At 42.1% G+C, this 12,002-nt stretch overlaps 1 protein-coding gene across 1 annotated transcript in view; it reads left to right on the top strand.

The window, feature by feature from the left end:
- Window positions 1-10,756, top strand: part of KCNQ2 (potassium voltage-gated channel subfamily Q member 2) — a gene marked incomplete at its 5' end in the record, with an annotated part of 69,184 nt that extends 58,428 nt beyond the window's left edge. The window contains 2 exons of the mRNA XM_029286788.1: window positions 9,112-9,235; window positions 10,034-10,756. Coding sequence (XP_029142621.1) covers window positions 9,112-9,235; window positions 10,034-10,756 — 847 coding nt within the window. The remainder of the gene's footprint in view (window positions 1-9,111; window positions 9,236-10,033) is intronic.
- Between the last annotated feature and the right edge of the window lie 1,246 nt (window positions 10,757-12,002).

Genomic DNA, 12,002 nt, shown 5'->3' with positions numbered 1-12,002 from the left:
CCTCCTCCTCCTCCTCCTCCTCCTCCTCCTCCTCCTCCTCCTCCTCGATACAGCCACCGGAAAAAAAACAACCAAGCTCAGAGACTACCAAGGACCGCACTATTAGTAACTAACACTAACGAATAGCTTTTCCTTTTGACAAGCTCCTTCAAAGAAGGACAAGATCAACCCACAATAAATAAACATAAACAGGGACTACCCTATTATGCTGCTGTCTTGCATTTCAGTTTGCCCATCAAGGCAAATTGGTGAGCATTTGTGCAATCTTTGACAGATGAAAGGGGTTGGCACCCGTGCCTCGGTTGTGCTCAGGAGGCAGAATTGGAAAAGAATATATCATTTCCCTGCTTCTCATTAAGGAAAAAAAAAATCATTTATCTTTCTTTTTTCCTCTCTTTTTTCCCCCTCTTGGCTGGGCTCCACTCAAGCAATTTTTGAGTTTTGCTAACTGCTTTTGGCAGAGGCGGGAGACACAGATGTTCCTCTTTGCATGTTTCTGTAAGCATGGAGTGTAATGTAGCATGAGGGATAAAATGCACCGTGTCACAATCCACATTTCTTTCGGATATCATTTCAAAGAAAGAAAAGCATTATTTCAAAGGATGGCTACGTAAAGTGTTTCCCCCCCCCTTTGTGCGTTCAGTGGAAATTGATCAGGGTGAAATTAAATATCATTGTTTCATTGACATGAGTGTATCGGAACAGAATCACATCAATTAAACAGAATCACAGAGTAACAGAGTTGGAAGGGCCTTAGAGGTCTTCTAGTCTAACCCCCTGCTTAAGCAGGAGACCCTATACCAGTGGTGGAGAACCTATGGCACGGGTGCCAGAGGCGGCACTCAGAGCCCTCTCTGTGGGCACCCGCGCCGTCGCCCCAGTCCTAGGCCTTCAGCTGGGTTTTATAAAATCTTTTTGCTTTAGGCCTCCGCCGCCATGTGCAAAAAAAAAAAAAAGGTTCAATCAATCAGTCAATTTCAACTTCTCGTGGGAAAAAAAAAGATCTTGCAAAGTTGGAATTGATTGATTGAACTTTTTAGTCCCACCCAGTCTGCCGTTACCACTGCAGCCACGTCCACCCAATGGGCCACGCCCACCCGTCACCCGACGATGCATAAGTGGGTTTTGGGTTGCAGTTTGGGCACTCAGTCTCTAAAAGGTTCGCCATCACTGCCCTATACTATTTCACACAAATGATTGTCCAATCTCTTAAAAACCTCCAGGGTTAGACCACCCACAACTTCCAGAGGCAAGCCGTTCTGCTAGTTAATCACTTTTAGGAAATATCTCCTTAATTTTAGGTTGGATCTCTCTTTGATAAGCTTCCATCCGTTACCATTTGTCAAAAGAAAAATAGAGAAACACAATGGCAGGAGCAGAAGAAATGCTACTTTATGGCACCTTATTTAAAAATAACTCAGGGAACTTAAGGAGAATGCCACTCGTGGGTAAGAATAACAAAGACGTTTAAGTCCACAACCAACCGTCTTGGAAATGAAAGCAAAACAACAGATGTGGAAGGGACCTTAGAGATCTTCTAGTCCAACCCCTTACTCAAGCAGGAGATCCGACCTATAGCATTTCAGACAAATGGCCGTCCAATCTCTTCTTAAAAACCTGCAGGGATGGAGCACCCACAACATCTGGAGGCAAGCCGTTCCACTGGTTAATTGTTCGAATGAAACATCTGGAAGAAAACAAGCAAGCTCAGAGAGCACCAAGGACCCCTTAATGGTTCTAATTGTCAGGAAATTTCTCCTAGATTGGCTCTTTCCTGGATTGGCTTCATCCATCCATGCTTAATCTAGGGCAGGGTTGCAGGGAGCAATGCCAAGGTAGTGTCAATAGTAGAAGAGATGCTTTTTTAGGGGGTGGATTAGCCTTTTATCTCCCCCCCCCACCTGAGATCCTCTTTGCATGCTTCCAAGTGGCAGATTGCAAAACAAGGGTAGCAGTTTTGCATTACTCTCTGGCATACAAGTTTGAAATGAGGCCAAGCTCTGCATGAAATTAGCTCACGGTTGCAGGGGTTAGTGGTTAGAATGCAGTATTGCAGGCTAACTCTGCCGATTGCCAGGGGTTCGATCCCTACCGGCTCAAGGTTGACTCAGCCTTCCATCCTTCCGAGGTCGGTAAAATGAGGACCCGGATTGTTGGGTGGGGGCAATAGGCTGACTCCGTAAACCGCTTAGAGAGGGCTGTAAAGCACTGTGAAGCAGTATATAAGCCTAAGTGCTATTGCTATGAAGAGCTGTGGTGGCGCAGTGGTTAGAAAGCAGCATTGCAGGCTGATTCTGCCGACTGCCAGCAGTTCGATCCTGACCAGCTCAAGATTGACTCAGCCTTCCATCCTTCCGAGGTTGGTAAACTGAGGACCCAGATTGTTGGGGGGGGGCAATAGGCTGACTCCGTAAACCGCTTAGACAGGGCTGTAAAGCACTGTGAAGCAGTATATAAGCCTAAGTGCTATCGCTATTGCTATGTCTGATCTAAAAGTATATTGCAGATTGGACTGCCGCCAAACTCCTGTTGATTTGATAACAGAGTGGGAAGGGACCTTGGAGATCTTCTAGTCCAGTGTTTCTCAACCTTGACAATTTTAAGGCATGTGGACTTCAACTCCCAGAATTCCACAGCCAACATTGCTGGCTGTGGAATTCTGGGAGTTGAAGTCCACATGCCTTAAAATTGTCAAGGTTGAGAAACACTGTTCTAGTCCAACTTCCTGCTCAAGCAGGACACCGTATCCCATTTCAGACCAATGACCATCCAATTTCTTTTTTTTAAAACCTCCAGTGTTAGAACACCCACAGCTTCTGGAGGCAGAAGCTTTCCACTGATTAATTGTTCTCACTCTCAGGAAATTTCTAATAATAATAATAATAATAATAATAATAATAATAATAATAATAATAATAATAATAATAATAATAATAATAATAATAATAATAATAATAATAATAATTATTATTATTATTATTATTATTATTATTATTATTATTATTATTATTATTAAAAAAAAAAGTTGGAAGGGACCTTGAAGGTCATCTAGTCCAACCCCCTGCTCAGGCAGGAAACCCTATACCATTTCAGACAAATGGCTGTCCAGTCTCTTCTTAAAAACTTCCAGTGTTGGAGCATTCACCACTTCTGGAGGCAGGTTGTTCCACTGGTTAATTATTCTAACTGTCAGGAAGTTTCTCCTTAGTTCTAGGTTGCTTCTCTCCTTGATTAGTTTCCATCCATTGCTTCTTGTCCTGCCTTCAGGCGCCTTGGAGAATAGCTTGACTCCCTCTTCTTTGTGGCAGCCCCTGAGATACTGGAACACTGCTATCATGTCTCCCCTCATCCTTCTCTTCATTAAACTATACATACCCAATTCCAGCAACCGTTCTTTGCATGTTTTAGCCTCCAGTCCCCTGATCATCTTTGTTGCTCTTCTCTGTACTCTTTCTAGAGTCTCAACATCTTTTTTACATCGTGGTGACCAAAACTGGATGCAGTATTCCAAGTGTGGCCTTACCAAGGCATTGTAAAGTGGTATTAATACTTCTCGTGATCTTGATTCTATCCCTCTGTTAATGCAGCCTAGCATTGTGTTGGCCCCTCTAGGTAGTACACAAAACAACCCCCAACCCTGGTCCGTGGAAAAATGGTTTTCCATGGAACTGATTCCTGGTGCCCAAAGGGTGGTGGACCGCTGTTCTAGATGGATCTCCTTAAGAGAGGGGACCTGTAACATCCCCTCTCTTCTCACTCTGGCAGGTTCCCTGCCTTTCCTGCTCTGAAAAAGCCGTGGTGGCCCAGTGGTTAGAATGCCGTATTGCAGGCAAACTCTGCCACCTGCCAGAAGTCCGATTCTGAAGGGCTCAAAGTTAATTCAGCCTTCCATCCTTCCGAGGTTGGTAAAATGAGGGCCCAGATTGTTGGGGGCAATAGGCCGCCATTGTAAATCGCTTAGAGAAGGCTATAAAGCACTATGAAGCGGTATATAAGTCTAAGTCCTATTGCTATTGCTAGGCAAGGTGGACCAAGCGTGGTCATCCTTATTGAAGTAAATACCGCAAATAATAATAATAATAATAATAATAATAATAATAATAATAATAATAATAATAATAGTAATAGTAATAATAATAATAAAATTGGAAGGGACCTTGGAGGTCATCGAGTCCAACCCCCTGCTCAGGCAGGAAACCCTATACCATTTCAGACAAATGGCTGTCCAGTCTCTTCTTAAAAACTTCCAGTGTTGGAGCATTCACCGCTTCTGGAGGCAGGTTGTTCCACCGGTTAATTGTTCTAACTGTCAGGAAATTTCTCCTTAGTTCTAGGTTGCTTCTCTCCTTGATTAGTTTCCATCCGTTGTTTCTTGTCCTGCCTCCAGGCGCTTTGGAGAATAGCTTGACTCCCTCTTCTTTGTGGCAGCCCCTGAGATGTTGGAATACTGCTATCATGTCCCCCCTCGTCCTTCTCTTCATTAAACTAGACATTCCCAATTCCAGCAGCCTTTCCTTATATGCTTTAGCCTCCAGTCCCCTGATCATCTTTGTTGCTCTTCTCTGTACTCTTTCTAGAGTCTCAGCATCTTTTTTACATCGTGGTGACTAAAACTGGTTGCAGTATTCCAAGTGTGGCCTTACTAAGGCATTGTAAAGTGGTATTTTCCTAACTTGACTCCTTTAAGGTCTGCATTTTCTAGAATTTGGATTTGCCCGTACCTTTTTGCTTTTGTCATGGAAATGAGATGAGTCGTATCTGTCAGCCTGATCGTTGCTCACCCCATGTTTTGTGGTGAGATGTCTAACCTTGAAAGGAGAAGTCTCATGACCACAAATGGCACCCAAGAGATGCTACTTAATATGCATAGTAAAGGAAAAACAGTGTAACTCTTCTACTATTAGCAACGGCCTAGTTAATTCTGTGAAGCCGTGCAATTGTCCCCTTGCGATTATGCTTCCAAATAAAATTGTGATAAATACAGATAACAACCACCATAAATGTGGTCCTTATAGTCAAAAGCCAGAACAAATGTAGGTCCAAGTAACTGTGTTGTAAAAAAAAAAGCTTTGCAATCCACAGATGTGCATAGAAAGGACTTTTTTTAAAAAAACATTAAAACAGCTGGATCTCTTTTGAGGCGTGTGCAGATGTTTATAGAAGTTGCTTCAGGCTGTTTCGTGTGTTGAATGCGCATAGCCACCCCGCTTCCTGGAAGCTGGAAAATGGAGCAGCCATGTGAGCGTGGAGTCCAAATGCTTGCAATAGTATATAAATATTGCGAAAATAAATAAATGAATAATACACAGCTGCTTTAATGAGTCAAAGAGAAGACATAGCTCTTTTGAAGGATTTGCGCAGCCCATGGCATTGGCATATATACTACCTTGCTTCTTGAAAGCTGTTTATCAAGCAGCCATTGGGCCTGGAGTCCAAATGCTTGAAATAGCATACAGATATTGCAAAATAAATAAATAAATAAAACACAACTGCTTTAATGAGTCAAATAGGGGACACAGCTCTTTCAAAGGATTTGCACAGCCCTTGACCTTGACATGTATAACTACCTCGCTTCCTAGAAGCTGTTTATGAAGCAGCCATGTGTGCCTGGAGGTCAAATGCGTGCCACAATATACAGATATTGCCAAATAAATAATACATAGCTGCTTTAATGAGTCAAAGAGAAGACACAGCTCTTTTGAAGAATTTGCACAGCCCGTGACAGTGATACGCGCAGCCACCTCACTTCCTGGTAGCTGTTCATGAAGCAGACGTGTGAGCCTGGGGACCAAATGCTTTCCACAGAAGACAGATATTGCAAATAAACAACACACAGCTGCTTTAATGAGTCAAAGAGAGGACATAGCTCTTTTAAAAGGTTTGCATACAAATTTCTGAGCATCCTTCTGCTAAAGTAAGGCAATTTGGTATGACTGGAAACAGCCAGATGACTTGACCCTTCCCTTGCTTTGTGTTAACAATGTGTAATCAAGGGAGCACTTTTAGTTTTTCGAGATGTTCATAAGCGTTTCATTTCATTAATCCGTTTTCCCCCTTTCCTTGCCTGACTTCGAACTCATAACTCATTCACGCCTTGTGCATGGAACGGTCGCCTTTGCTCCAGAGCTGTGGAAGAAGTACTGTTTAAATTCTGCTCCAGACAACAAATTTTGTTACGGAATGATGAATATACTGGTTTGTTTGTGGTTTTTATTCCTGGTTATTGTCATTTCGGGTTTTTAGAAGTATAAATCTGGCACACTATGCAAAAGTAAAATTGACCGGGGTTAATTAAGATTTTGAGGTTAAGACAGATGGCTCTATAATAAAGGGGGAGGATATTTTTTTAAAACACATATTTAGACTACTCAACCTGAAAATGACTCCTGGTATCTTCTTCAATTTGTTTTAAAAAAATTCTAAATAAAACAACAGCCATGCGTAAAACAATAACTCTGAGGAAATCATAAACCATTTTCCATTCTCCCCCTCTCCTCTGCCAATTTAAGGGGTCTCCTGGAAAAAAATCACACAGATTTTAAAGATCACACAAGGGCAGGTAAGATAATTGCCATATAAAAATTAGAAAAAAGACTTCACAAAAAAAGTCTTTAGATTTTTCTAAAAAATCTTTAGAAAAAGACTCCAAGAAATAAAATTGATTATGTCCAGTAAGTCAAAGCCCATGTTTAAAATTCTGCTGAAGGTTATATATAGCTTTATAAGAAAAGGGACATGACTACTCATTTTTAGTCATTCATATTCATGGAAACTTCCTACAGTTCTAAAGAGTTCAGAATCATTTCTATTTTATTTATCGTATTTAAGAAAATGATAGATGACTCCTACCTAAGGTCTCACCTTCAGATAATTTACAAACTCAGATCTGGACAGCAAAACAGTGTCTCCCCTTTTTTTTGACCATTTTCTGAATTCTTCACTAACAAACCCCACAAAAGCATTTTTTACTTTTCAAGTAGGCTAATAGCTCTTTGTAATTCTTCCTCTTTTCATTCAAACCAGCAATTACTTCTTAGCATTCCCCAGAAAATCACTTTGTGGTTTTCAGGAATTTCAATTTCTGAACCAAATCCTCATAGTAGCAATTACTTTTAATTGTTTATCGCCCAAACTGGGGAATCAGTTTATGCCTTAATGGTTTATCATTTATCCTTGCTTGCATGCTTTCATTTTGGGAGAGAGGATATGCACATTTTATAACTGCCCCTTTTAACCTTGTTATTAAAATAGAGCTTATGAATTGTAGTTCTGTGAAAAGGCTAAGGACTCAGACCATAAACTCTCAGGCAAAACTAAGATTCAAGCTGGTTTATTCATGGAAGACAGTAGACTCTTAGTTAGCGTTTATCAAATTTAGCAACATGAAGATGTGTGGACTTCGACTCCCAGAATTCCCCAGCCAGCGTGGCTGGCTGGGAAATTCTGGGAGTCGAAGTCCACACGTCTTCAAATTGCCAAGTTTGAAATACGCTGAGGTATTAACTGAAGGGCATTATATGTTGTATATGCAAGTATATTGGGTAAAAAATAAGTTTGTTTCCCATCTTTGTTTCCCATCTTTGATCTGTGTAAGAAGTTAGATTTAGATTTGTGGTTTTTTTCTATAATATAAACCATTAAAAAAACCACAATTTTTTTAGGATACATGACCATGTGAAAAAAGCAAAAAAGGATAGTGAGGAACAAAACAACTTTGGGAAATATTGCAGGTGCTACTGTTTTCAAAATCATTTTTTTCCCTACAACCTAGAACACAGTGTGAGATTCGGATATTGGAAACCAACAAAGTTGATCCAGAATTACTAATTATCCTTATCACATCACCAGCAATGTCAAGTAAATAGTATTGCTTATTTGAACTTCCAAATTTATCCTCTGTGTATGTGTGTGTGTGTGTGTGTGTGCGCATTACTTATTTTAGAACTGTGACATACAATGGAAACTAGCCACGTTCCTGGTCTTCTTTCTGGGTTACTCCTAAACACTTAAAATGAGCAATATAATCTATCTATATATAAATAAAAATGTAAATGTTCGTTTGTTCAAAATCTTAAATCTCCGAAAGTTCTTCACCGATTGCTTTGAAATTTTGACACAACGTTGCATTCGAATACGCGCGTGTTTTTATATACCTATATTATATAGATGTCACACCTGTGACAGGTAAAAACATGCTTTTTGATATATACCTATATTATATAGATGTCACACCTGTGACAGGTAAAACATGCTTTTTTTTAAAAAACAGCGCCATCTGTTGGACGTAAAAGCAACACATGCTTTTACCAGACTGAGCCACAGCAACGCGTGGCCGGGTACAGCTAGTGTTAAATAAAGAGGGACAAAAACTGAAAAAGGTTTGGAAACACAATGCAGATTTTGATCTCCAGGGGCAAATTTGCTGCGCATATTGTGCCAGATTTAATCTCCAGAAAGGGAAACAGAGTGTTTTGAACTATAAAATGCAAGCCAAAATAACGAGGCGTATTACTTTGCATCTGAGTAATTACTTACTTGCCTGATGTTAAATGATTTTGTTAAATCATTAGAAAAGAAAAGCTGGTGGGATACAGGTAGCCCTCAACTTACGACTATTCATTTAGTGACCGTTTGAAGCTACAACAGCAGTGAAAAAAATGAATTACGCCTGATTTTAATACTTATGACCTTTGTAGCATCCCTAAATTCAGGCTCCTGGCAACCGGCATGCATTTATGACAATTGCACTGCTCCAGGGTCATGTGATCACCATTGGCAACCTTCCCAGCTGGCTTCTGACAAGCAAAGTCAATGGGGGAGGCTTAACAAAGTGATTCGCTTAACAAAGATGGCCAAAAAGGTTGTAAAATGGGAGACAACTCACTTGTCCATTGTCTTGCTTAGCAATGGAAATTTGGGGCTCCACTGTAAGTTGAGGACTACCTGTATTTGCCTGATGCTACCTCTGTCGATCATTATACAAGAAAAGGCTGGAGGAATAATACACGCTTGAAGATCTGGAAGATAAGGATGGAGATCTGATCTCTCTGATTGTAGCTTGCTCATTTGGTTTTGCTTTGTTTTGTTTTGTTTCTTCTGGGTGGGACCTAGAGTGGACCAGATTGTTGGGCGTGGACCATCACTGACAGACAAAGACCGCACCAAAGGCTCGGCTGAAGGAGAACTGCCAGAAGATCCAAGTATGATGGGCAGACTTGGCAAGGTGGAAAAACAGGTACGATTCCAACATTATTTGTCCTCTTTCCTGCGAGGGTTCCATTGGCTGCTGATTTGCTTCCGGGTCCGAATCAAGGTGCTGGTTGTCACCTTTTAAGCCCTACTGTCATTTCCTTAATTTGGATATTTCCCCAAGAAATTGGAAGTTTGTTACATCACTCTGGCAGTTGAGGCGTCCTTGGTGCTCTCTGAGTGTGGTTGTTTCCTTGCAGACGTTTCATCACCCAACTAGGTAACATCTTCAGTGCTAGAAGGGAGTGGGTTTGCTCTCTGTTTATATACAAGTGGCTTATCCTAATCAAGGAACTGTCAGGGCAAACTATTTGTATATAAACAGGGAGCATATTCCACTCCCTTCTAGCACTGATTATGTCACCTAGTTGGGTAATGAAATGTCTGCAAGAACACAACTAAGCTCAGACAGCACCAAGGACTCCACAGTCGTTGTCGTTGTCCTCCTCCTCCTCTTCCTCCTCTTCCTCCTCCTCCTCCTCCTCCTCCTCCTCCTCCCATTCTGATTTCTTCACTCTGAAAATCTCACTCCCTTCTAGCAGTGATGATGTTACCTAGTTTGGGTAATGAAACATCTGCAAGGAAACAACCCAACTCGGAGAACACCAAGGACCCTCATTTCAATCCTGAGTTACAAACAGTCTCCTTCAGTGTTACTCCGGCAGTTGTTAATCTTTAGGAAACTTGGCACTATCCTCAAGATTCTTGATGGCTGAATCAAGGTAGCTTAGATCTAAAATAATTTGGCTAATTGTGTCTTGGGGGTCTGTGGGCCATTTCCCAGGTTCTCTCCATGGAGAAGAAGTTGGATTTCTTGGTCAACATCTACATGCAACGGATGGGGATCCCTCCGACTGAAACAGAGGCCTATTTTGGCTCTAAAGAGCCTGACCCAGCACCACCTTATCACAGTCCAGAGGACAGCCGGGAACACATTGATAAAAATGGCTGCATTATCAAGATCATCCGCTCAACCAGTTCCATGGGCCAGAAGAACTACTCTGCCCCACCAGCCACAATGATGCCAAACAACTCATGTCCTCCCTCCACTTCTTGGCAGCACTATCCCCGTCCGAGCTATGGGTCATCCCCAGTTGGTGATCCCGGTTCCTTGGTGAGAATCCCACCACCGCCGTCCCACGAGCGTTCCTTATCTGCCTACAGCGGGGGCAACCGAGCCAGTTCCGAGTATGCCAAGAACGAAGACGTGACTGCTAAACACCCCGAAAGTGCCCTGAGAGACAGCGACACGTCCATTTCCATCCCGTCGGTCGACCACGAGGAACTGGAGCGTTCCTTCAGCGGCTTTAGCATTTCTCAGTCCAAAGAAAATTTGGACATCCTGAACAATGGTTGCTACACCGCAGTGGCCAAAATCAGACCTTACATTGCGGAAGGCGAGTCAGACACAGATTCTGACCTCTGCACACCCTGTGGCCCTCCGCCGAGGTCAGCAACAGGTGAGGGACCTTTCGGAGATCTAGGCTGGTCAACCCCAAGACAATGAAACCACGGAAAGCCAGCTGAAGATAACGTGAAGAACATGAGGCAGTCACTGCGTCTGCATGTAGGACCTCTTTCGCAGACTGGAAGGTCATGTTCTGGGACCCAGAAGTAGGGGGCACTTAAATATTGTTTACCTTGGGGGTGGGGGAAGAGACGGGGTACCTGTGACCTACAAAGAGCAAGAGAGTCCCGGAATGCGTAACTTGAGAAGTCTTGCAATGCCCATGGTTTTATCTTCGTGACTTTCTAAATTGGATAAGTGAAATTCTTTTCATACGCTTGGGTAGATAGCTACAACCCGTAGTAGCCTTCTCTACTACACAGGCATTGTGTCAGAGCTTGGTTGTGTCATGGGTAAATATCAGATTTGAATGAGAAGACGTTACGGCCCTGAGCTTTTGAACCACACACAAAAAACACGCTGATGTCTTAAAAAAAATAATGCTTTCGTAGAAGAAGAAACATATCGATCATAGGTGTTGAGGAACGGCGACTTAATAATAATAATAATTACTCAGCAGTTACGCAGTGGAGATCTAAAACGGTTCATGCCACATGTCCAAATGGCACGTCCATGAATTTTTAGTAGTAGAAAGGAAAACAGCATTGAGGTTTTAGATCAGGATTAGGGCCATAACTTGAAAGAAACATGTTTGAATTTTAAAAGGACAGCAAAATCTCAAGAGGACCTAGAATCACAGGGTTGGAAGGGACCTCGGAGATCTTCTAGTCCAACCCCCTGCTCAAGGCAGGAGACTTTATATTATCTCGGTCAATGGTTGACCAGTCTATTTCTGAAGCACGGCCGATTTCATTTGAGTTTGATTTTGGTTGTTCAATAAAATGTTTGAAGGGTAGAGGCGTCAAACCAGTTCTCAGTGTGCACACTCAGAGGTTTAGATAGGTTTGTCCTGCTTAGGATGCTGTGACCACTATTAAGATGGAGAGCCAAGAATGGGAGAACACTAAACTCTGCATTTACATATATATAGGTTAATATCAACCCAGTCTGGAATGGCAGCTTCCTGCTTCGCACCTCTTAATTATGGGTCTCTGCAGGGGACAAGTGACATGTGTCATCATAGAAATGGCACGAGTTGTGGACTTAGGCTGTGACATTTGCACTGAAATCTTTTCTTTGCCTGTTCTGTCCCAGCCTACGTGAGTCCTTGTTAAGCTCACAGGGAGAAACCCCTCTTCCAACAAGCAGGCTGGAACCGCAGGAAAAAACCAATCCCCTTTTATTA

This window comes from Protobothrops mucrosquamatus, unplaced genomic scaffold (assembly GCF_001527695.2).
Source record: "Protobothrops mucrosquamatus isolate PMUCROS unplaced genomic scaffold, P.Mucros_1.0 scaffold5040, whole genome shotgun sequence".
Lineage (NCBI taxonomy): Eukaryota > Metazoa > Chordata > Lepidosauria > Squamata > Viperidae > Protobothrops > Protobothrops mucrosquamatus.
This window is presented reverse-complemented; position numbering and strand designations above follow the sequence as displayed.